The sequence below is a fragment of the Centroberyx affinis genome, unplaced genomic scaffold, assembly GCF_046629955.1.
Source record: "Centroberyx affinis isolate AG114_WGS23_722 - 3 ecotype Tasmania unplaced genomic scaffold, CSIRO-AGI_Caff_v1 ptg001860l_1, whole genome shotgun sequence".
In the NCBI taxonomy this organism is placed as follows: domain Eukaryota; kingdom Metazoa; phylum Chordata; class Actinopteri; order Beryciformes; family Berycidae; genus Centroberyx; species Centroberyx affinis.
In genome coordinates, this window is record NW_027280238.1 from 259,957 (window position 1) to 285,661 (window position 25,705).

Sequence of the window (25,705 nt, forward strand, 5' to 3'; positions counted from 1 at the left end):
TCCCTCTCCCTCAGGGTGAGCGCTAGCCGGGAGGGTTACGAGGACGTCCGGTGGAACAGCAGCAGTGAGAGCCACCCCCCCTGGCTGCGCTTCCACCTGGGCGTGTCCCGCTGGCAGCTCTACCCCCACCGCGACCCCAACATGGAGCCTCTGGCCCAGCAGCTCGCCACGCACCGCATCATCAGCGCAGGTCTGACACACAGCTTCAGAGTTTCGGTTTCGGTGTCGCTGTCTGTGCAGTGTTTCCTCTGCATGTGTTCAGCGGTGGTGCCTCACCACAGCCAGAGCACAGGAAATGGGGAATTAAAGCTATGCTAGGCAAGATTTTTATGTGAAAATACATCTGTCTCATCAGCCTAAATCACAAAGTGGGGCTGCAGCAGAGAACAGTGTACCGTCCCCCTTAATTGAGACTCTCTAGATTCACCCTCTTTGCCTAAATACAATTCTGGTGTTGGGTGTGGAAACTTTTCTGCCTACAGAGAGTGACAAATCAAAATTTAAGAGGGAAATACAAACTCTCTGGGTTGGTAAACATGAGCGTGTGGTGTGCAGTTTACTGACATCACATTACATAACTTATGGGTAGTCTAGCTTTAACTTGTTCAGTTACATTTTGCTGCCATTTGGAGCCGTCAACGTGCAAAGTTGTCCAATGGCGCTTTTATATAGCAGTATAATTTAGCTTAATTTCCTTCTACAACACAAAGAAGTGTCATGCTAATGTTTACAATTCATGTTGTGACTGTGATAATGTCACATTTGCTGTATTTACATTTTAGGTATTTAGCTGGCACTCTTATCCAAAGCGACTCACAATGAGCGCAACAGTAGAAAAAGCTTAAGCACTTAGATGAACAACATTATAAGCAACAAATAAAACGGAGCACAAGGTTCAGAGGCTCAGTACTGTAACAATATTCCTGTGAGTGTAGAATGATCATGTAAGAGAGAAGTACAAGGAAGAGAGAAAGAAGGAGAGAAGTTTTGGGAGTAGAGGAGGGATCTGATCCAGTCTGGAGAGGATGACGTGATGCACTTCTTGAATAGATTGGTATCAACGCTTGCACAAGAACCATAAGAGCAACTACAACCGGATTAGATATGGAACTAACACAAAAATCAAAGTACTAAATCACAGTACTAAGCCTAAACCTAACAGAGGAAACTCTGGTCTATGTGGTGGTGGCAGTGGGTGGGTTATGTGGAGGCTGGTGGCAGAAGCGTGTGTGTGTGTGTGTGTGTGTGTGTGTGTGTGTGATTGTGCTGTATACCAGACACACTTGAGGGCCAGGGTCATTTTGATGTTCCCTTGAATTGAAAGCTAGTGTGAAGCTTGCAGGGGCCTCAGCACAGGTACTCCAACATGGACAGGGATATGTGAGTCACTGCACAGCAAATTGTGTATCTCAGTGTCATTCAGCCCCCCCCGTCTGTGTTGTGCATTTGAACATATGTGTCTGTGTGTATGTGTGTGTGTGTGTGTGTGTGTATGACAGAGAGAGAGCGACAGAGAGGGGGTGTAATGTGTACAAATCGATTTAACAGTGTTATTTCTTGGCAGTGACGCACAGGTTTGTGTGTTACATCTTGTTGCTCTGTGTGTGTGCCCCATTAGTGACGCTGTGTTTTGGCACGACGCGCGGTGTGTGCCGTGCGGGGTGTTGCCATGGTAACGTTCTCGGTACTGTTTTCAGCGCAGAAGTCTGGGGGGACGCAACTGAAGCTGGTGATGTCATTTCCCAACTATGGACAAGCCATGTTCAAGCCCATGAAGTGAGTCACACGTGGCAAAACCAACACACCAGTCATATTGGGTAGAGTGTACAAAATAGAAGATACACCTAATCTTTCAATGAAATAGACTGTCCAGGTAAATCCAGGTGAAAGCTATGGTCCCTTATTGATTTTACTTGTTGAATCCACTTCAGTCAAGAGGTAAAGACGTAGATAAAGGGAAGAAAAAAGGTTAAAGAAGGATCTTTAAACCTTCAGACTAATGAGATATGGATTGTGCAACTAAATATTAGCAGGGTGTTCCTAATATTTTATACACTCGGTGCAGTGAATAGTTTTATTCTGAGTAGGTTAGTCACCTCGTCTTGCTGCACACATTTGGCTGTGAAAGACAACAGTGCATGTGTACATGTACAAAACAACTGAAGTTGTTCATTTCTTAAGTTGCTCTGAGTTTCAGAGGCTTTACTTGATGTCAGTGCAGATGTATAAACCATGAGTGTGTTATGAAAGGTGACTTTGCCTCTCTCTGACAGGCAGGAGAGAGACGAAGAAACCAACTACAACCTCTACTACTTCTCTGACTTTGAGAGACATAATGCAGAAATCGCAGCCTTCCACCTGGACAGGTAGAGCAGACCAAGTCAATTTGTTAGCATTAGTGTTTTGTCAGTAAACTACAGTGAGCACAGTGATTAAAATGGTGGATAAGCCCATCAAATAATGAATGTTATGTAACATTGCATTCAATTATTTTTTCTTCTCTGTAGCCCTTCCTCATCTCTGTTACTCTTTGCTACATCTCTATCACCCCCCCCCCTCCCTCTCTCTCTCTGGCTTTCTCTTTCTGTCTCTACTCTCTCTCGCTCTTTCTCTCTCTCTCCACACCTCTCTCCTTCTTTCTCTATGTCTCTCTCTCTATGCTTCTCTCTCTAGGATCCTGGGGTACAGGAGGATCCCTCCAGTGGTCGGGAGGCTGGTGGATGTGGTCAAAGAGATCAAAGACATCACCACCGATCGCAAACTGGCCCGAACCTTCTTCACCTCCCCTGGTACCACTCACACACTCACTCCATTATTAATTTGCCCTGCTCTTCTCGGATTCACACTTTGCATATTGAGCGTATCAATAATGTACTTTGTTTATTTTTTACTCCATCTTGTCTGTAGATGATCCTTTAAATGGCCTCATATGCCACTGATTATTAATGTTGTTCTTTACAATTTCCTGCTCTCTCCACATCTGCACACATTTCCTGCTCTCTTTTCTCTCCTCTCCTCCTCTGCTTTCCTCTCCTCTCCTCCGCTTTCCTCTCCTCCCCTCCCCTCCCCTCCTCTTCTCTTCTCTTCTCTTCTCTTCTCTCCTCTGCTTTCCTCTGCTTTCCTCTCCTCCCCTCCCCTCCTCTCCTCTCCTCTCCTTTCCTGCTTTCCTCTCCTCTCCTCCTCTGCTTTCCTCTCCTCCCCTCCCCTCCTCTTCTCTTCTCTTCTCTTCTCTCCTCTGCTTTCCTCTCCTCTCCTCCCCTCTTCTCTTCTCTTCTCCTCTGCTTTCCTCTCCTCCCCTCCTCTCCTCTCATTCACCTCTCCTCTTCTCTCCTCTCCTCTGTGTTCCTCTGGCTCCCCCTAGTGGGGAATGTGTGTTTCTATGGCCAGTGTTCATACTACTGTTCGACAGAGCATGCTGTGTGCGGCCGGCCCCGGGCCCTGGAGGCCTCTCTGGCCGTCATGCTGCCGGATCTTTCCCTGGCGACCCGCCGGACCTGGAGGTCGCCCTGGAGACGCTCCTACAGCCGCAGCAAGCTGGCAAAGTGGGTATGAGGTTCTTCAGCGGGTCTTTGGTCACATTCAGAGGGAAATCACACCCAGAGGAAGGCATATTGCCAAAACATGCTGGTGGTGTAAAATAAATATTTTGTATGGAGAGAAGTGGGACTGATGGTTTGCACCTTTCTATGTGTGTGCGCTCTACTAGTGGGAACTACTTCTACTAGGGAACCAATATATTACTACATAAAATATTCATAAAATGTTTCTACATAGCACCAAAAAGTCACCCACCCCTCCACACACAATCACAAAAGCTAGAAAAGGTTCTGCAAAAGAATGCCACTCTGAAAATGTAGGCTAAATGTTTTTTGTTCACCCTGTCACATAATCCCTTACTGTAAGTAAGCTTTAAGTAAGGTTTCAGTAAGTTTACTATTAACTTTTCATTTACCACTCACTGTGATTAAAGGCTGTATGTGTCACATTTTAACACAATGAGACATTCATACAATTACTGTAAACAAACAAACCATTGCAGAGAAGATTGTCAGCCTGTACTGGCCTCGCATTTTACGTTGTGTGCCATTGGGTTGGATTTTGTTTTCAGAAAATCTGCTCTATTGCTTTACAGCACAAATGGATATTGCTTTACGGCACAAAGCAGGAAGAGGACCGCTGATTGTACAGCGGTAATGTAAACCAAGACCCTCTTTGCGTCAGGAAGCAACAGGGTTTATGGGAAATGTGTTACGGGGAGGTGTGGTGAGGACCCAAATGCAGACAGGCAGGCAGGGGGCTTTACTGAAGTTACCGAGTTTTAATGAAAAAACAACTGAGGCAGAGTACAAATCAGGAATATCCAACAAGGGAAAAAAACAAAACAGGCCAACAGGCAAAAGGCAAAAGAAAAACCAAACCTGGCCGGTAACTAGGCAGACGGAAGTCCAAACTGGTGACGAGGCAGGGAACACAAGGACAGGTAGCACAGGGAAACAAACAGGAACAGAGCAGGAACTGAACAGGTAACAGAACAGACAAACTGACAAAGACAACTAAGAAACACAGACTATTTAAACACACAGACTAACGAAGAACGAGGAACAGCTGGCGGGAGGGAAATTAGTCCAGGGGCTGATTGGTGGAGGGGGAGCCACACCCACGCCACACACTAACAGACAGACTACAGAGAGACAGGAGACCAGGAGGCGGAGACACAAGGGCAGGCAGAAAACACAGAGAAACACAAGGAAAATACAAGGGCAGGCAAGAACCATGACAAAATGTGGTCTTGATTTTGAGAAACACTAGCACAAACAACACGACTGGTGTGAGACAGGTATCACAATCAATTTGACAATGATATACTGATGTTTAGAAATGCTACACTGGCACCTTTAATTCACACGGGCCTTGAACTATGAGGTTGAGAAAAGCTGTGTGCTGGATGTGGGCTCAAACCTCACGGTACACAAGAAACCTGGTGATAAAATAATAATAGTAGTAATAATAATAATACTAATGCTGCTACTACTTATAATAATACTTTATTGATCCTCAATAGTGATGCTTGCCCGTATGGGGGCTTCATCCTGGTCCTCTGATCTTTCTACCCACTACTCCCACCCTGCTGCCACGATCTGAAATGACTGACCTCTATCTCTTTCAGGTGGGAGACAGAAAAAGATTACTGCTCGACAGTGAAAAAGACAGCGCCGTACGACAAAGGCACCAGACTGGTCGACTTCATAGACATGGTCATACTGGACTTCCTAATAAGTAGGTTCATATTGTGTATATTGTGTTCAACAGGTCAGATTCAAATCAGTCCAAACACTTTTTTCGATGTTTCTGTAGCAATAAGGCTGAATGGTGGATGTTCAGTTATACCAAAATGAAGAGGTAGGTATACTATGTCTAGAGTAGTGCATTGGGTGGAACATCGCATCAACTCTGGGGTATATTTTGTTCCCATAGATGCGTGGGATGCAAAAGGTTATGGTTCAAATCACATCTCTCGCTTGCCTAATATGAGACATGGGAGGATATGTTGATCTATGGGTTCTCAGGCCTGTTTCTGTTGATGAAGCAGCTCACACACACACACACCAAACACCCACCCACACACACACACACATACATGGTGTACACAAGGTCTTTCTCTATGCAGGCAACACAAGGGAAAAATGTTTTTGTTCCTCAAAATGGTCTAAATGAACATATTACAGAGCCATTCATGACACAGTTGTAAAATGCCTGCAAAAGAACTATAATAATAACCTATAATATTTTTAGAGGGGTACACACATCAAGCAAAATTCTTGTAATATACTATAGTTATTTTATGAGAAAATTATAGTGACAACATTGGAAATGAAAACTATCATAAAGGTCAATCACAGACACAAAACTGTGATTTCTCCTTAGGATAGATTTCTCATGATCGTTGAGTTCCTGTTTAATTAAATCGTTATTATATAAGAAAATGTTCTAAAAAAAAAAAAAAAAAAAAAAAGGTTGTAAGGTTATAAACAACCGCAGCTTTGTATGGGCTACTTGACCTTCGCCCAGCAGACGGACTTCAGAGCGCAGCTGAAGTTACTGTGCGTTACTATGGCAACGAGACGTCGCTGTGGTTGCGCTGACAACTTCTTCACAGTCAGGTAAGAAAGTAGCTCAAGTTAGCTAGTTTAGTCGTAAGTTTTTTTGTTTTTTTTTACAGATTTAACTTCTTGGTTTAAATGTAGAAACGCCACTTTGTGTTTCAATTTTCTAGTTATTGACAGCAGTATTAATGCGTTACAGTGTGTTTGGTCTGTTGACAAGGAGGAAATATGTTAAGCAGCTAACGTTAAGTTAGCAAAACTTGCTTGCTAGTAGTGTTAGCATTAAGTTTAGTTAACGTTACGCAGGGTTGTAGTGGAGGGTACCTAAACCCAGTTTATGCTCATTTTTATTTGTTCTATACTCATAATAGGCTGATGTAAAAATATAAAATTCATATTAAACATCATGGTAAGTATCAAACGAATTCAAGTCACATGAGGATAAGATCCAACTCCTTCGAAAATGTTGCCCCACAACTTTGTCCAAAAAGCTGTTCAGTTTTTACTGTAATGATCTATTTGTTTTTTCTTTGACTTTGTTTTCTTTGCTAATCAGTAACAGTTATTCATATAACCCAAATCTCAGCTCACCCCTGGCTGAAACTGTATTTGTTGCCAAAGAAACATGAGCATGATTACTTGTCATGTGCATCTCTATCTAGAAAGTTGGAACTTGTTTTTGGTACGCAGATAGTTAACATAACTTGCAGGATGATAAAAGCAAGATGTGATGGAGATTCAATCCTCAGGTTTTCCTAATTTTGTTTTTTTCCTTGCACAGAAATTCTGATCAAAATCTTAACGAAGAATGGCTAAAGTTTCAGGTATCAGTTGAAAACCTGCTGATGGTATTCATAGAGCGATCAGCAGCATGTTCGCTGCCCCGACAGAGGAAGGACAACATGATGGAGCTTCTCAGACCGGTGCCAGAGACGGGACTCGGCCCGGATCCAAGGCTAAGAAAAAGGCCCATACTCCAACGGCCAGTGTTTCCTCTGGGCCTTCACTGACCTTCCCACCACTATGCCGGGAGCGTCCTCTCTTCTCAGCGGCCTTTGTGTGCAAGCCGCTGTCCGGTCCCAGCACTGTCCTTCAAACTCTGCCCCCTGACACTCCTTTATCAGTGGTGGAGCTCCCTCGTCTTATAGCCCAAGTGGGTCCTGAGAGGGCCATAGGTGACACAAAATGGATAGAGGGACCTCGTCTAATGGCCTCAGCGTTAAGCACCGACATCCCTGTCAGAACTGCTGATGTGTTGGTTAAGGAGTCAACGGCACAGAGGTACACAGAATACATACACTGATTTGGATGGTCTGATTTTAACACACCCATGCTTTCTATACAGTTTCATATTTTAAAGGTTTGGGGGCAGAGATGATAGCTTATGTAAAATATTATACCTATAGGCAAATATTGAATGATGATATACAGTATGTTATAGGCCTGTATAAGTCAGCTGGACATAAAAATTCACCAGCCTTTTCTTTTTTTAAGCCAGCCAAATTATAGTAAATCTCTCAAACAGTGGTTGTTTATTTACTGAAGTGGCTTAAAGAGTAGTAGTATTCTAATGTTTATGCTCACTGACTGTTTACTGTTTCAGTCTTACAGATAAAAATGAATCCATGAAAATCACAACAAGTAAGGACAAAAAGGTTAAGACTGGGAAAGAGACCAAGCCGAGTAAGCTTCCTCTCACCGGCACAGAGGTGGTTGAGATCTTTGCCGAGAAAAGAGAACGGGGAGAACTGGAGTTTTATTACCTGAAAGAAGTGGGTGGCGAACCTTACAGGTACTCGTTCAATAAGGTTATCTACTGTCTTTCATTGCAGACTCTCATAACTGTTTTTATGTAGGTAGACATGCTGCTTGAACACACACAGTTACAGACTATTGATATACAAAGTGACATGTATTATCTACTGTCCATGTTATGTCCCGTACTGTTCCTTTGCACTGTATATGTGAGGTCCCTTTGTCCTTGTACCATTATGTCTCAGTATGTACTGTGTACAAGTTTGTACCTTTACTATCCTTGACAATAAAGTGATTCCAATTGTCATGTAAACAGACAATCCCTAATCAACCCCTCTTCTACGTCAATGAGACTTTACGACTTGACTGTATGCTTCCCTTTCCTCCAGACCCTACGACCTGCGAGCGGTCCATCCCAGTAAAGCTGGTTCTGAGCATTACATCTTCTCCCCCAGCACTGTGCTGCATGTGACAGAGAACGGCTATGGTGGACTTGTCACTCTGGCAGAGTGGTACAGAGAGTGTGTGCTGTGGACAGCTTTGCAGGACATCCCGTTTTTCAGGGACTACAGAATGCGGAAAGCATTCTCCCGGTAAATACATATACACTATGTTTTCTGTCTCACTCACAGCAGATTTGTGAAAATTGGTTTCTTTGTTTGGATCTTCAGATTTTTCCTATGTTGTGTTTTCTGCTGTTCCAGGTGGCACAGAAATGTGCGCAAGATCGCTTTCTGGCGCAAGTGTGAGAATCTGCAGGACATGCTGCTTACAGCCGTGCCTCAGTTCAGGAACGCTCTTTTTCTACTCACCAGGTGTTTAAGATCAAATTCCCAGTCTTGAATCATAATTATACCACTAATGTTGCCTGACTCCTGTTTGAGTTATTTAGTATTTATAGAAATTCCTCACCATCATTTGAATGTCTGTTTTTGTTGTAATACTTAAAGAGTCAGACTTGTAGAAATTTTGAACTGGATCTTTAACTTTTAGGTCAAGTATATGATTTCAAAAACAGATATGAGTGTATGGATTACCCAACAATAATATCTTTTACAGAGTAATTGAAGAACTGAAAGGGGCGCACTGGCTGCCTCAGGATGAGTCGAAGACGTACACACTACTGGAATTCAAGAATGTCCTGACAACCAAGAATCAGGAGTGTCTGGGGATATTTGAGAAGTTATTACAGTATCGCACTGTCATCCTGAATGTGGTACCACAACATTTTCTTGACATACATTGAATCAGTAAAACAAAACTATAACAAATATTAAACCTAAGTATGAAGCATAGTAGTAATGATAAGACTAGAGCTACACGATGATTCCAGGTGCATGTATTCCATAATTTGAAAATTTTGGAGCATAGGAAAGAAATTTTAGAGTATGATCTGAGAAAATAATTGTAGAAATAATTGAAGATACCCATCCCTACCTGTAATTTTCTAGGTTTATTTATGTTGTTTTCTTTCAGAACATAGGCTAAAATGGTAGCACTATAGAACGCTACCCATATTATTGCTAAAGTCTCAATGCTCATTTGTCCCCAGGTGAAGGAGGACAGCTATAAAGCACACCAGAAGCTGCAGCTGTGCATTGAGTCCTCTAAAAAGCCACATGAATGCAACCAGCCCCTTCACCTTCAGCTGGCTCAGCAGCAGGACCTGAAGAAAGAGTTGGCCCGGTCTGAGAGCCTCTTGCAGAAGTTGGGAAACTTGGCTGCTCTCGTCAATCAAATGATCGTGCAGAGCCTCGTTACGATCACCCGGCAAGACGTCACTTCTTTCGTCAGCAATGTTATGAAGGTGACAAGAGAATATTCATGTGCTGTTTTCATGCAGCAGTGGTGTCCCGACCTCCATTGTTAGAGAAAATGGGAAATTTAAAAGACAATAATCTAGCCAGAATTTCTCTAAAACACATTATAATTAAGTAACCAAAGATGCTTGAGCACTGCTGCAACTGTAGTAGAAATATAACCAGGAGAGACGTGGAACCCAAACTAGAAAATAAAATCATGGAGGAAGCACAAGATAGAGTAAATCAACAAGGCATTTCATGAACATTTCATTAAATTCATGTTGTGGATGGTTGGTTTTTGTTATGTTTACTAGAGGGAGAAATCTCAGCAGTGCTGCCTCTTCCAAGCTGAGCTGATTTTCCGTGCAGATGGTCGGCTGACTCTTGACCCACCAGTGCATCTGTTCCAGGAAGTGGTGAGCGAAGCACTCCTGACTGTCGGTGACTCTGCAATTCAGGTGACTAACAGATTTCCACATTTTTTAGTTGAATCTTACGTATCTGTTGGTGTGTTAGGAGTGCAGAGAAGCTGGGCACACTGACCCTTTGTGGCATAGACACCCATATGCTTCAGTGGCGGGCACTGGATGGTAGTTATGTATCTGGAAATACGTGTCTCATATTTGGAACATTTTGAACTTGGTATAAAGAAATTAAGGTGTGATCTTAAATTTATGGGTCATAATCTGAACACCCCATGAATAGAAAGTGTTTGGACTAGTGAAATGATTGGATGACTGAAATGCATTGAAATGCGGAGGACAAATTATTATTTTGAATATCTGAAACAAACATGTTTACTTGCACACGTTTCAAAGTTATGGTTATAGTTGTGTTAAATGATTTCAGATTATTTTAATTGGGTGTATCAATAAGAAAACCATATCCGTAAGAAAATTCCAACGATTGTGCAAAACTAATAAAGCTTTGTTTATCTGTGTTCATTCATGCATTCACTCAACCAGTGTGTTTGTAGTTACAATAAATGAGGTTTTGTACTGTGCAACGTCTTGATCATGAACTCATAATACAACCTCATCCTGACTCCCTGGTTCCCCTCTGGTAGATGTCTGACACTTGCGGTTTCTTCCTGGAGACCAACAGCAGCAACAACAGCGCTTTCGTCTCTGGTTCTGCTCAGGAGTTGACCTCTGACCTCTCTGCTATCACAGGTAAGGCCTTTTGCTTTGAGGTTGTTTCTCTGGTTCGCCTTGCTGCACTATTTTGCTCACATCAGAACTTTTTGTCCGTAAAAGTCAGCTTTTCAAGAATTTAGAAAAACATCCTTTTGTTCTGACTGACAACCATGCTTTTTTGAAAATGTATCATTGGTTCTGAATGGGTTTCACTGGCTCTAGGGTTTTTCCATGACAGCAGTGATTCAATGTACACTTTGAAGACAGCCTTGACTGTACATGTTTTCCCAATTCCAGGGGAGAATAAGGACAGTGACGATGGGACGACTGGTCTTAGAGGGGTTTTAGGCAGAGAGCAGCAGGAGCTCAGAGACCAGTCGGCTCGCTGGCTGGTGCTGCCAAAGCTGACGTCTCTCACGGTGCAGGGCCACAGCCTGCGAGGCTGCTACCATCCCCTCTCCAAGAGACAGCTGGAGTGGCAGATCAGCATCAATGACGTTTCAAAACAAGCTGAGAAAGAGCAAGCCAAGATCATGCAGGCAAGACTGTCACTTTCAAATTCAATATTCAACAAACCCCCACACATCATATTTTCGAAACACATTTTTATGTCATATATTACTGGAGAGAGGCATTCCAATATAGTAACTGCCAAACTCACTTTTATTTCCTGGTTTCTGAAAGACAGGTATCAATTTTCTGTTGTTGTGATCACATTGGACAGCTAATCCTTTTTCAAAAAGGGATAACAAAGCTAATAACAAAGAGATCAGAGAGATAACAAAGTTGCTAATAGAATGTTGAGATGTGACGAGTGTCCATTATTTGTTTACAGTTCACAAAACGACACGTAATTCAATTTCACATTCAGCACTTTTATTAGATTCTATAAGTTATGTGACATCTCTGTGATGTTATGCGACATCACAGCCAGGAAAATGTTGCAAAAACATTAGATTTAGTTTACACATGCACAAGCAACACGCGAGTAAAATAAATCCAACACATGTAATGTAACAAAATCTGTTACACCTGCATCATTGGGTTGCAAAACAATTGCTTTGTGATGCAGGTGTAACAGATTTTCTCTTGTGAAAGGAATGAACCTCCATTAGAGAAATGCATCAGTGCATTAAGTGTGATCCTGGCTTTAAGTGTTTCTGGTAATTGTCTCCGGTTTCTGGATAGGAAGCTCAATCAGAGATCCAACAGCTGTGTGACGGGTACAAGTGGTTGGCAGACATTCATTTCTTCACTAGCCGGTGGAGCCCAGCCTCTTTGGAGTCCATGAAGCGTCAGCCTGCCTTAGTCTATGAGGAGCACATTAAGAAGGTACGCAACTGGACTGAAAGGATCCGCACACTGCCCCCGTCGTTCTCTACCTCCAACCGACTGTTCATCATCCACTGCGGTCGCATCCAGGAAAATCTAGGTATGTTTGCATTTGTGTCAATCTAAACTAACTTTTGATCCACAGGCCACAGTGACTGATGGACTCCAAAATCCACCTGCCACTTTCAATTGTTTTACCAGCCAGTGATTTTTCAACATAACATAGAGCCTCTGACTGATGACTGGTTACTTGTCTACCAACCACAGACAAAATGTACCAGCATTTTGCTAGTGCCAGCCACCAGCCAAATGCTGGTAAATTTTGATTAATCTTCTCCCTCTGATGTTTGTATGAGTGTGTTGGGGTGGCAGTAGCTTAAAGGTTAGGGAAGTGGGCTTATTGGTCACCAGTGACCGATTTGAATGGTCTGGTCATATCTGGAATAGTAAAAGTCAGTAGAAGTCTTCCAGTAGACGACTGTGGTTGCACTGGGCAGCTCCCGGGTCTGTGTGTGTGAAACTATACAAAGTGTGTGTGTGGCGACTCTTTGTCTTCTGTGAAACTTTGTGCTCTTTATGTGGGATTTTGGGTGAGTGGCTGCTCTTTGCCCGTGTTTCCCCAGGACGACGGCTGAAGTCCATTGAGGAGAAACTGTTAAAACAGCTGGTTGAGCAGATGAAGCTGCACTCACAGAGCCTCATATCACACCTGAAGAGGACTACTGCTGAACTCAAGACAGAACCCAGAGACTTCTATGACTTTGCAAAATACGCTTCCATGGTATAGAATTGTTTAAACTATTTGCATGTATAAAAACTAAAAAACGAAGGAAAAGCTTTAGTAACAGTAACGTAAGACAAGAAATAGATTATAGATTTTCCAGGTGAGATAAAAAAGCCAGTGAGGTAATTAAAACATCAAATCTCAAAAGAACAAAGAAACAAAAACAAACAAACAAATTAGACAAATGAAGATTAGACAAAGGAAACTAAATGGCAGCAAAACCCAACTCAAGTAGGAAAATGGTATAACAAAAGCAAAATGCATAAATGACAAAACTGTACCAGTATTACTGATGATTATCAGCTCTGTAGTTATAGGCCTAAAACTGATCACATTGTTTTATATACTCATTCACATCCATTCAGCTGTAGGGTGCCCAACCATAGACCTACCCCACTTAAAAAAAAGAGTAGAACTCAATACAATTTTCCCCTGCATTGATAGTACAAGGATGGCAGTCTGATTTGTTGCAGAAGTGCCACAACTATCACAGTTGATGCTTTCTTTCACATTCTGTCAAACTTTTGTCCATACTTTTTAATTCTCCATTTCAAGTTTCACCTCACCAGAGCTTAGGTGTTCAGAGTTTTGATTACATTGTCCAAGGATGATCGAGTGATAAATGGTGCATTGCAATATGTAATGCCGTCATTTGAATTAGCACCAGTGAGTGTGTAATTGGAGAGTGCGCTCTTTATGGTCACGAGCTGTTAAACATTTGCAAAATAAACATTCAAGTCACAGTGAGAGTTTGAGAGTTAAAAAAAGAAATACCAAAACTGCAGTTACATAGTTTTTCAATGACAGCAGCAGCGTCTAGCCATAGGGACCTACCAGGAAAGATATTCCACATCACTAACAAAACATGATTTATTACAGGTATGAGAAAATGGTAAGATTGATAGAAATGGAAAACTTTGCTTTCTTTCTGCAGGTGAGGCAGTCTGAGAAAATGTTGGCTGACACGCAGCAACGTTTAGAGTACATCCACTCCCTCCAGGATACCATCTGCATAAACTATAGGAAGATGACTGAACAGGAGGTGACTTTGGAAGAACAGGTCTGCAGGCAGAAGTCTGAAAATGATGTCATTAATAAACACATTACGACCCAATTTCATGCATCATTTCAGAACGTTCTAGCTGTTTGCTTGCATTTCCACTCTGTCTGCTTTTACACTGCGGCGTGTGTGTTTGTGTGCCTCTGTGTTCTGTATTTAGATGCTGAGCTTGTGGGATTGCTATGTCCCTCTCTTGAAGCAAGCAGAGGACACTGTGTGCCAGCGTCTTCCCTCAATGGCTGACGCACTGGACCGAATGTTCTCGTCTTTGGTCTGTGATCTGGAAAAAATGGTGTCTAATGCCACATCGGGACCCTTCCTCGACCCCGCCCAGAATGCCAATGAAATGTTATCCAAACTTAATGTTATGGGCAGACAGGTGCATGCTCTCAGTGCAAAGCTGAAAGAGCTTAGCAGGACCAGTGAAAACCTAAGAGGTGAGGTAGTAGAAAATTGTGGAAACGAGCAAATCATGTGTTTGTTTTTCTTTCCTTTCTTTATGATCATGCTAAACCTGGAAATTTGAAAAATGTCATGGAGATTTGTTCAGAATATTTTCAACTTAATGTGAAACCTGGCCACTAGTAGAGCGAAACACTTTCAAATTTAAACTTTCAAAATAATTTTTGAAGTCCCATGTGAGAGTTGCTAGCCAGCACAATCCCTATTACATTAAAATCATCTATTCAACCAAAAAGGAAAAAATACATAGACAAATACAACATATACACTGGCAAATATCTTGGAAACTTGATTTTTTGGCTTAGAATAGTCATGGAAAATAGTCATGGAATTTATTTGAAAAATGGTGCGGGAAAATTATTTTCTACCTCTCGTCTTCTCATCAGACCAGTGTGTCTTGTTGCTTCCCATTAGGACATCCACTGGATTTAACCGTTGTGACAACAGCCATTCAAAAGATCAAAGCCCGCAAGGAACTGTGGGAGCTGATGAGTGTGTACATGACTTGGATACAAGAGTGGAGGCAATTGATCTTCAGCAAGGTAACATGTCATATGAACTTCTTTTTGCTTCACCCTGGATGACCTGAAAATTGTTCTTGAAAACCACGGCACCTGCTGCCTGTGCCATTTTAAAAATATAAATATTAAGAGAACACCCTAATAGCTCCATTAAAACAGTAACTGTCTGTCTCTTGTCTGCTGGCCTGTCTGTCCGTCTGTCTGTCTACAGATCTGTCTATTAGTGAATTGGTATATTGACATTACTAAGCTTTTGAAATATATTTTTTGTCAGTTTGTGGTGTCACAAGCTCAGGAGAAAGTTGATGTGTGGCAGCAGCAGGCTGCATCTCTGACAAGGACCATACCTACCCATGATCCAGTGCTGCAGGAGACTCTACGTATGCTGGAACACCTGAGCCATCAGCTTGCAGTCATGGCCAAACTGTGGAGCCCCACACTCAAACATAAACACTGGAGAACAATTTTCCAAGGTCAGAGACTATGCAGTGATTTTAACACATGCAAGTTATGTGATACTCATTGTATCTAAAGTGATAAGAATACATCTCTTCTGGCAGGCATGGGCCTACTGTATGTCCCAGAGATGAAGCTGACTGTTGCTGAACTGATGTCTGAACAGCTTGGAGATCACCAGAAACACATTAACAAGGTGAGAGCAGGAGAGGGGGGGGATACACTGGGCAATTTTCGGGCTATATAGATGGACAGTGCAATGAAACAAGTGCACCAAAAACAATCAAACATCCATTTAAAGGATTACTGGCGACAAGAAGTTCCAGTGAGTCTGTGCAGCAATGCTGAGGCAACTACTGTATGTATACATTGTTGCCAAGTAGCGTTGACCAAAAACCCAATGCCGTATGTCATCACTGATATTTTTTCTTGACACTTGATTGATTTAGCATGTTTTCCTCTGTTAGATATGCAGAGAAGCAAAGGCAGAGTGGGACATGGAGCAGAACTTCCGGAAGCTTCAGCAGGAATGGGAAGCCAGACTTTTCCGACTGGATAAGTTCACTGTCTCTGTGTGGCAACACGATGAATCACAACATGGATCAGTACACACACAGAAGCCCTCACCTGACACCGTTTCCAATCACCAAACTGCCAGTCAACACTCCTGTGATGGCGCTACACTCATCATCACAGGTGAGACCGAGTAACAAACTGACAAATTAATAATACAGATGTAGTCATTGTAAGTCCAAGTTTCTACTGCATGTTTTCTCAACTACGGATGCCCTTTGGCTCCATCACCCGGAGGTTGTTTGATGAACAATACATTTTGCAGTCTTTCCAGGCATCGAATAGTCCAGTTATTTGTTGGTTTAATCAACACTAGGGTTGATTTACAGCACTGATTCATTTTGACTATGTAACATTCCAGAAACCTTTTTCTGTTGTATTAATTGCAGCATAGATGCAGAATGAATGCATAAAGTAGGACATCTACAATGACTACCAGTGTAAACTGTGCATCAGTGGTATATTTTGCATACAAATTGCTGTAATCTGCTAATACATGTTGTGTGCATCAGGTCTGGAGATGCTCCTTGCTGAGACGGAGGACAGCTTGATGACCTTGTCCAACATGATGGTTTCCCCACACAGTGCTGAGTTCAGGTCTGCGGTGGAACACTGGGTGCAGTTGTTACAAGTACTTGGTAAAGTGGATATCCAGAAAAAAATTGAAAGTATAAAGTGTATGAGAATTAAGTGTCATTTTGCTGATATGACAAATTGTGAATATTTGCCTCCAAATGCATTAAAGGAGTGAACTGCTTTTACTTGTAATTATACATTGCTTTTTCTTTATATTTCCCTTTCAATCTTCATAGAGGAGCTGCTTGATTTCTTTGAAAGATACCAGCAAACATGGGCCTTCCTGACCAAGATGTTTCATGAAACACCTGTTAGTGTTCAGAGAGTGGAACTGGTACGTTCAAGTAGTAAGTTCATCAAGGTGCAAGGAGAACATTATTATCCTGGCAAGAAAATTATTGTGGTCAAGTGCATGACAATAGCAAGACATATACAACAATTTAAATCCTGCATTTATTTAGCCATATCAATTTTAGGTATACACATGTTGAGTTTGAGTAAATGTGTAATGTGTAAATGTATAAATGGAAATTAAGCGTTTCTCAACATTCACAACTCATTGTAACCGAAATTAATGGTCTAATTTACTTGTTTACAGTGATTGCACACATGCAAACCAATGTAAAGAATCATCTTTTATAGGCTGAAAATACATGAAAGAATTATGTTTAGCTGTCACATACAGTCTTTGTGTCAGTCAATCAGTCTGACTAAATGAGAAAATGTCTTCAGAAACATAAAGAAAGTTAGTGGTTTGATAAAAGCATCTATGTGCGGCAAGTCAAACCAATCTAATCTGTGCAATGCTACGAAATTGGTAAAGTTTACATGTATACAGCAAACTTTAAATCAGGTTTATGTTTATGTCTCTTTTTTCATAGCTGGAGAGGTTCCATCCAATCCAAGAGACATTCAGAGAGATAATTCACTCTATATCGACTGACCCTCATGTGCTGAACATTGTTCCATCTAAGAAGACAAATGACCAATTCCATGGTAACAGCCTTTGCCTGATTCTCGTCAATGGTCTGTCTACAATGGAAGCTATTTCCAACCAGATGTTGTATCTCCTGGATGCACCGCGTGGAGAGTTCCCCCGGCTATGCTTCTTGAGCGACAGGGAAGTTATAAAATTGCTTTCCCACCACTCTACACCCTCCACTCTGCTACCCTTTGTGCGCAAATGCTTTAAAGGAGTGCGCTGGCTTCAAATGGACAGTGAAATGCCAAATGGTACAAAAGATCTAAGCAGTTGTGGGAGTATATCTGATACCCACATACAGATGAAGGTGCCGGGGGTCTTTGGCAGCCTCCGTGAGCACATTACCTTTCTTTGTCCCTTGGAACCAAATCTCAACCCCTTGGTCTGGCTTTGTGTCTTGGAGGAGCAATTACAAAAGACCATGATGGAGCTCATGAAACAATGTGCTGTTGTAAGAAAACAGCTCCAACCATTAGACCAAGAGGTAGAGTGTGACAAGAAAGTTGGAAACACACTATTACTTAATGCTAAAAGGAGGAAAAATGTGCTATGTATATTGGATCTACTGTCTGAATACCCTCTTCAATGTCTGCTGGTGGCTGAGGAAGTGGTATGGTGCAGTGAAGTTCTAAAAGTTTACCAAGCATCCAGCCCAGTGAAGTGGAGCCACATAAAAACACACAACTCTGAAAAACTGAAAAACCTGTGCCATTTCATAAGGGATGGAATCACAGGTGCCAGTGGTAAATCCCTGGTTTCTAACCGCATGATGATGTGTCTGCGTGCTTTGGTGCAACTTACAATGAATCATGCACAGCAGCTATCTCGACTCACAGAGGTACAATGTGAGCTGGAGTCGTCTTTTGAGTGGCTAAGTTTGATGAAGTATCATATAAATTCAGACACTCAGAGTCTGAATGGCAGTGATTGTCCAACATGTTACATGGACGTCCTGGGCTATCAACTGCCATATGGGTACGAGTACTTTGGTCCAAATGATTGGACGATGGTGAATACTCCTTCCACAGATAGAGCAATACTGGGGATTCTCCTTGCTCTGACCAGCTACAGATGTGGGTTTGTGAATGGACCATGCATGTCTGGAACGACAAAGACTGTGGTCCAATTGGGAAAAGCTCTTGGGCGACAGACCATCATTTTACAGTGTTGTCTGAGCATGGGCCCTGGTGTTGTCCAGCAGATGCTGTTTGGCGCCCTCCAGACTGGAGCATGGCTTCTGTTGGACTCTGTGGACTTACTAACACAAGGGGTCCTGTCATTACTGGGACAACATCTAGTAGACATTCACCAATTCTTCTCTGTGTTAAAGAGAAATAAGGAGCAAAGAGTTCATAAAGAGCCAAAGGACCAGGCCAGTGATGGTTGCAAAAACATTGTAGAGCAAGAATGCCAGATGTTACTTGCAGGGAAAAGTATTTCTGCCAATCGAAGCTATGGATGTGTTATCATCTCATCAAAAGGGTACACAGCTGAGGTTCCAGAGAGTCTGCGAGCTGCAACCAGGCCCATTGCGTTAACCCATCCAGACTACAGGATCATCGCAGAGGTAATGCTGGCCTCCACTGGTTTCTCAGAGGCCATGTCTTTAAGTCGACGTCTGGTGTCCCTCTTTAGCCTGGCCAAAGATTCCCTCTGTCTGCCTGAATTCATCAATGAAGAGCAGAGCAGCTGGCTTGTTGTCTTGCAAAATATCATCACCGCCTCTGGTATATACTTACAACAAAGCATCAGGCAAAAAGACATTTTAGATGAAGACAAAGTGTTGGCTGAGGAAGATAAGGCTCTTCAGGCTCCACACAATGTGACTGATAACGTGGCTGAGAGAGATAGAGAAGATAAAGCTGCAAATCCTTCAAGGTTTATGCACAGTAGTCAGTGTGCTCGCATTATACAGGGAGTAATGGAGGAGAAAGCCATTGTCAAAGCTATTTTATCTGCCTTATTACCCGCTATTTATGAGCACAAGAAAGCCTCACAATTCCACACCATTTTCAAGGAAATGTTCCCTATGGCATGCCAATTTCCTGTTCTCCAACAATATATTGAGGAAGAAGAGCAGAACCTAGTTAAAGATGCAGTTACAGAAGAGCTGGAAAGAACAGGATTACACTCCGACACACAAATGATTTGCAGTGCCGTCACACTCTACCAGGCCATAAAGTTCTCACAGGCAGTTCTGCTCGTGGGCCCCTCAGGGAGTGGAAAGACAACCTGTTACCGTGCTCTAGCTGGGGCACTATGTAGTCTGGCTGCCAGGGCAGGGGAAGATGTATTTGAACATGACAATACAACAAAAGGAGATGGCCCACAGACAGAGCCTCAAATCTCTTTTTCAACTTGGAGCTCTGTTGAGACTGTGGTCTTATTTCCTAATGCTATGTCCCATGAGGAGGTCTTTGGGGGCTTGTGTGAAGAGAGAGGGTGGCGGGATGGAGCTTTCACGAAAGTGCTCAGAGACTCAGAGAGACACAACCTCTCAGCTTTGGATATTTGCAACAATAAGAGGAAGAGAGATCAGACACCAAAAGTGAAGTGGCTGGTAATGGATGGGGAGCCTCTGGGGCAGCCTGGCTGGTTGGACTGCCTCACCAACTTCTGCAGTCCTGAGGATCCATCTCTATGCTTGTCATCAGGTGAAAAGCTTGTGCCGTCCCAATCAGTGCTAAAGCTACTGGTGGAGACCATAGACCTCAGTGATGCAAGCCCCTCTGCAGTGACCAGATGCAACCTTGTGTATTTCACCGGGACTGATCTGTGGAAGGTTGTGTGGAAGGGTGAAATGGATGCTCTTTGTAGTGAGCACACACTGGATAAAGGAATCTTGAAAATGTGGCGTCGTCTAGCTGAGGATCTTTTCTGCTGCACACTCAATTTGCTTAGGCACAATGCTCTATCCTCCGCAATGCACATTGAAGGAGACAGAACCGGCAAATTTTGTGAAAGCCCTATGTATGGACTGCAAGAAATCTTGTCATTCATTAGGATCCTACATGCCCTCCTAGAGCATTTTGGGAAGGATGGGGCAAAAGCTACACTAAGACGGACAGACGAAAGAGGTAGCCTATTATAAACATACTGTACTTATTAACATAAAGACAGGTAGCTTTCCCTAACAACAGTCTGTTCTACCAGTTCTCCCAACAGATATGCCGCTACCTGAAGCCCACACATCAGGCACAGATGCCCAATTTCCCTCTGCTCAGCAAGAGCTGCAGGCCAGGAACCTTTTTCTGGTGGCCTATATTTGGGGATTTGGTGGACACCTGCATCCTCGGTAAGGGAATCATCATGTAGCTGTTTTATTTTTATGTAATCACATACAACTAAACAAATATTGGACTTAGCATTCTAACTATGCTCTTGCTGTCAGAATATCTAATCCTTCTTTTCAGTAAAAGACTCCAAAATGAACGTCACGCACCAATGTATTGATACTTCATGTTTTATGTGTCTTAATTTCAGCCATTGGCCACAGTTTGACTTGCTAGCCCGAGAAGTGATGTTTAATAGCCGGTACAGAGTTGAGGTTCCAGGCGAAGGGACTGTGTTTGAGCACTTTTTTAACATCAACGGCAACAACTGTCTCAGGAGTAAGAACACACAGTTGGCCAATCCAACGATTCCCAAGGTTTGTCCTCAAGGTCAAAATAAATTGAACTTCAGTAAAATCTTAAATATCAACCATTTAGAGCTTGATAATGTTACAGCTTTGCTATGATCATTGAACTCCTTACTATTGGTTGATGGTTGATTGATTTGGTTATCTAGGATTTTATGCTTATTATAAGTCTAAATTCTACGCCGTAATTGTAGAAAATGTCAAATGTAATGTAAATGCTGATCACTGCATTGGAATATCCATAGTATTCTGTTACATCACCACACGGCCATCTTGGTAGGAAAATAACAGGTAATTGTAATAAATTAACAGGTGATTACAATCAAATGACAAACACGGCCAATGAGCTGTGTGTATTGTAAAGCGCCATATTGCTAGGAAATGCATGTTACATCATGGGAATACTATGAATTGAACTAACCAGTACCCTTTGTGTATTTACATAGTATGAGAAATATTCTCATCTACTGGACCTCATGTTGGAGGCAAACCAGCCAGTGTTGTTGGCAGGAGAGGCTGGTTCGGGGAAAACCACTCTGTGCAACACTTTGCTGAGTTATCACAGGCCACACATTAGCCTACCTGCCAGTCCACTTCTGAGCTCCCGAGACCTGCGCAGTGTGCTGGATAACATTTGCCGCTGGAGGACCTGTCAAGCTAGCAAGGGTGGCATGACCAAGCAGTCGGGGCTATTTCTGTTTGTGGATGATTTGCATGAAGCCCCCTGTGGTGAGTAGGAAAACATCAACTTGGGGAAACTGATGTGATGAAATCAGATCAGATTTTTCATAGTGCAAAACTTTAATATTTCTATATCTTTCCTGTGGGTAGATGTCTTTGGGAAGACGTCAAAGGCTCTAGAGACACTACGACAAAGTATTTCAAAAGGAGGGATTCTAACATTCAATACCTATCACTTCAAGTTATTGAGTTCTGGAACCATCAGCTACGTGACTACCTGCCGTACGTTTGGATCGGGTAATCACGGCGGTAATGCAATATCCTCCCGCCTCTCCCGCCTGTTCTCCATCTTTGTCCTGCCCAGCTTATCTGTTGAAGTTCTATTCTCTGTCCACTCTCCTTGGCTAAAACTCTGGCTCAAAGACATCCCATTTGTGCCGAGTTATGCAGACATGGCATGTTGTATCATCGCCGCAACTCAGAGTCTGTATCATGCTGTATGTGAGCAATTCCAACCTACTGTTCAGAGGCCCCATTTCATGTTCTCCCATCATGACCTGCAGAAGGTTTTTCAGGGGATGTGTCTATGGCAGCCTGACAACTCAAACACACAGCCACTCCAGAAAAATGCCAGCCCCATAAAAGTTCTTTCAAAGTCTGCACTAACGTGCCTTCTCCCAGCCATGCCAGGGCCTGCAGCTAGTGTCCTTAACATAGCCAGTCTGTGGATGCACGAGTGCCTGCGCACCTTCAGTGATAGGTTGTGCTCAGAGGATGAAAGCAAAATTCTGGTGTCACTGATAGCCAAGATATCGACAACATACTATGGAAGTAGATTGGTTGATGAGCCCCAGCCTGTCAGTGTAGAAGGACCACCCACTGCTACAAGCCCTATTACTTCTACACTACCCACAGAAACACCAGACACTCTTAAGTCAACTAGTCCAGATACACCATTTAGAGAGATGAATAGTGGGGCCTCACCCTCACATTTCTCTACTACGCCTCTTGTGCCTTTGGCAACCCTAAAAGAAGAGGAAGACTCTAGACCAAGCAGCTCTGGCTCTAGCAGCTCAGACTCCAGCTCATTTTGGGGCAGTGAGAATAAAGATTATTTATTGGAAGAGAGTGTGAAGAGGGAAGAAAAGATAGTGGAGAAGAATGATGAGTTGCCCCTACAAGATGTAAACTTATGTAAAGCTTTATCCCCCTCTCCGCCAAAAGAGCCTAAACCAATTGGCCGATCAGACTGGAAGAGAGGCCATAAGTTGACTGAACCATCCCTGCAGGCTGAAACCAATGACTCAGAGGAGCCAAGCCTAGACATGCTCCTTCTGCCATTACAGCTTCTTCAGAACATGGAGGAAACTATGGATAAGATTGCTTTTGGCCCTGAACTCTCTGAGCCTGTCAACTCAATGGATCAACAACACTATTTCAACTTTAGCTCTTATCAGGAGCAAGACCTAGATCTATTAGTGCGACAGCTATCAACTACCGTGAACAGGAAAGAGGAAGACAAAGAGCACAAGTTTGATGATAACCACAGCATTACATCCAGCTATATTCTACACAGGCAGAGGGTGCATCAGCTGTTGCATATCCTCAGGGCTTTGCTCATACCTGGAGGTCATGGAGTCCTGTTTGGTTCAGTCAGAGGCACAGGCCGTAAATCCACTGTGCGTTTAGCTGCCTACCTCATGGGATACCAGTTGATGGAGGTACATCCTGGTAATGAGAATGAGTTGCACGAAATCCTAAAGGAGGCTGGGAGTCAAACTAGAGTGAATGGCGCCCATGTCATAATACTGGCTCATGAGGAAATCAGCCAGTCTGTCAGGGAAGAACTACTGGTGGCGATGGCCCATCGAACTTCCCGGGGGCTTTACTCGCATGAAGAGCTCACAGATCTCGTTCCCAGAGTGAATACTGTGAAGAACTTGAGAAGATCCCACATGGATGAGCAGATGCTTGAGAAGTAAGAGGAAAAGATCTAGTTGATCCTTTAACCCACATGCTAGTTTGCCACATTATTTAGGCCTAACTTAGAGACCACTGGGGGTTATCAGTCAACCCCATTACATTGTATAATTGAATGGTCAAGCCTAGATAGAAAAGAAATACATACAATGTGTGTTCACTTGGAATGGACTGATACTCATACGGATGTCACTGAGCTCAGGCAAGTGGGTGTTGGTTGTTTTGACAGAAAGGGTTTATGAGGATGGGCCCACATCAATTCAGAATATCATCAGAATAATCAGAATATAGCTGAGGGCATTGTCAGTTTAATGTTTAATTAAATCACTTGTATAACTCATTGAACAATTGCAACTTTCAAATATAGCTTTAGGGATGCTGATCTAAAATCACTCACAGGGATGGGCCTTTAGGAAAAATGCGACTGCTTAAAGAGAATATTTGAGAATATATGAATATTTGATATTTTTTGTAGATCATAAGAATTATTTGTTTTGTCCCCTCTGACAAAGGTACTTGAGCCAGTTCCACAGGAATGTGCATGTGTTCCTGTTGCTGCCTTTCACCATGTCAGACAGCAGACAGATGCCTGCCAACAACACCCAGGGCTGGAATGTAACTATTTTCACTCAAGTATAACTCTTGTAATTGACTTAGATGTTTTCCTTTTAAGGAACTCTATACAACAAAGCAAATATCCTACTTTTCACGCCACCTTTATCAAAGAACCCGTAGACCTGTGTGTGGTTACATTGAAAACTAAAACATTTGCATACAAATTGTGATCAGCCCATGAAAAAGTCCTCCCATTCCTTTTTCAAACTTTGAGCCAGCCAGCTGTAAGAGGAGTAATCAGCAATTTACAACTCTTTAATGCATCAGTGGTTAATGCACTGAAGACAGAATACTAAGATGAAATACCTCTAAGAACTCTCAAACATGTCCTTTTTACTAAAGTACATACTTTGTGACCTTACTGATGCTTGATTGGTATTTGATTGTCAATACTAATACTGACAAATCCTTTGTGATCCAGGCACACATAACCAAGGCCATGAGCCTCAGCTGTTGTGTGGAGGTGTACCAGGCTTGGTCCAGACAGTCTCTAGTGGAAGTTGCTGCTCACTGCTTCAAAACCAATCCCCACAAACCTGAGTCAGACAGCCAAAGTTAGTTCATGCCTGTTTCATTCATATACTTTATACAATATGTGAGTATGTATGTATGTAAGAAAATATAACATATGCCATTTGATGAACACTTTTATCAAAAGCGTATTATAGTGTTAAGACAGTATACATTTTTAACATGGGTCAAACCCATAAAACTGACAGTGTTAATTCCAGGCTCTACCTATTGAGCTATACAGACCCATATGATGTAAAAGTATACTTTCCTGCTTGTAGTAAGATACACCCTATTTCTTTTGTTTTTAATGCAGCGGAGAGAGAAGGCTTAGAGGCCAGCATGTCTCTGGCCATGGCAGGAATCCATCAATCTGCATGTAGATACGCTTCTGTTCTTCTAAGTGCCCAGCCTTTCAGTCCCGAGACTTATATGGAGTTCATCGCCCACTTCTTTTACCTCTGTAACCACCTGCACAAGCACGGACTGGACCAGGCCAGCAGGTAAGTTAAAGCATTAAATGGACTTTTTGGCAAATAAGCCAAATCATCCTTGTTTAAGTAAGACAACCCAGCAAAGCCATCATTGAAGAACTTACTATTGTAGGACAAAACAAGTTTGGTAGGAGTTTTACTTCTGGGTGTCCAGTATTTAGTGTGCTACAGTGCATATTCCAGTGCTTTTGAGATGATGCTGAGCTAGCTTGTAGAGTGCACTAAAATATAGTTTGCCAAAA

At 42.6% G+C, this 25,705-nt stretch overlaps 2 protein-coding genes across 2 annotated transcripts in view; both read left to right on the forward strand.

Moving 5' to 3' along the window:
- The window catches only part of LOC139653059 (extracellular serine/threonine protein kinase FAM20C-like), a 40,243-nt gene that overhangs the window by 1,326 nt on the left and 13,212 nt on the right, over positions 1 to 25,705 (forward strand). The window contains exons 3-8 of the mRNA XM_071530008.1: positions 15 to 190; positions 1,698 to 1,776; positions 2,274 to 2,366; positions 2,674 to 2,789; positions 3,362 to 3,542; positions 5,168 to 5,277. Coding sequence (XP_071386109.1) covers positions 15 to 190; positions 1,698 to 1,776; positions 2,274 to 2,366; positions 2,674 to 2,789; positions 3,362 to 3,542; positions 5,168 to 5,277 — 755 coding nt within the window. The remainder of the gene's footprint in view (positions 1 to 14; positions 191 to 1,697; positions 1,777 to 2,273; positions 2,367 to 2,673; positions 2,790 to 3,361; positions 3,543 to 5,167; positions 5,278 to 25,705) is intronic.
- Positions 6,976 to 25,705, forward strand: part of LOC139653074 (dynein heavy chain domain-containing protein 1) — a 29,800-nt gene continuing 11,070 nt past the window's right edge. Inside the window, exons 1-28 of the mRNA XM_071530030.1 lie at positions 6,976 to 7,385; positions 7,708 to 7,896; positions 8,249 to 8,452; positions 8,564 to 8,674; positions 8,919 to 9,075; positions 9,412 to 9,666; positions 9,976 to 10,119; positions 10,728 to 10,833; positions 11,095 to 11,336; positions 11,986 to 12,229; positions 12,753 to 12,910; positions 13,848 to 13,973; positions 14,134 to 14,410; positions 14,850 to 14,977; positions 15,231 to 15,429; positions 15,517 to 15,608; positions 15,880 to 16,108; positions 16,498 to 16,623; positions 16,798 to 16,895; positions 17,443 to 20,620; positions 20,727 to 20,838; positions 21,027 to 21,192; positions 21,630 to 21,912; positions 22,015 to 22,806; positions 23,065 to 23,842; positions 24,357 to 24,459; positions 24,881 to 24,999; positions 25,293 to 25,472. Coding sequence (XP_071386131.1) covers positions 6,976 to 7,385; positions 7,708 to 7,896; positions 8,249 to 8,452; positions 8,564 to 8,674; positions 8,919 to 9,075; positions 9,412 to 9,666; positions 9,976 to 10,119; positions 10,728 to 10,833; positions 11,095 to 11,336; positions 11,986 to 12,229; positions 12,753 to 12,910; positions 13,848 to 13,973; positions 14,134 to 14,410; positions 14,850 to 14,977; positions 15,231 to 15,429; positions 15,517 to 15,608; positions 15,880 to 16,108; positions 16,498 to 16,623; positions 16,798 to 16,895; positions 17,443 to 20,620; positions 20,727 to 20,838; positions 21,027 to 21,192; positions 21,630 to 21,912; positions 22,015 to 22,806; positions 23,065 to 23,842; positions 24,357 to 24,459; positions 24,881 to 24,999; positions 25,293 to 25,472 — 9,206 coding nt within the window. The remainder of the gene's footprint in view (positions 7,386 to 7,707; positions 7,897 to 8,248; positions 8,453 to 8,563; positions 8,675 to 8,918; positions 9,076 to 9,411; positions 9,667 to 9,975; positions 10,120 to 10,727; positions 10,834 to 11,094; positions 11,337 to 11,985; positions 12,230 to 12,752; positions 12,911 to 13,847; positions 13,974 to 14,133; positions 14,411 to 14,849; positions 14,978 to 15,230; positions 15,430 to 15,516; positions 15,609 to 15,879; positions 16,109 to 16,497; positions 16,624 to 16,797; positions 16,896 to 17,442; positions 20,621 to 20,726; positions 20,839 to 21,026; positions 21,193 to 21,629; positions 21,913 to 22,014; positions 22,807 to 23,064; positions 23,843 to 24,356; positions 24,460 to 24,880; positions 25,000 to 25,292; positions 25,473 to 25,705) is intronic.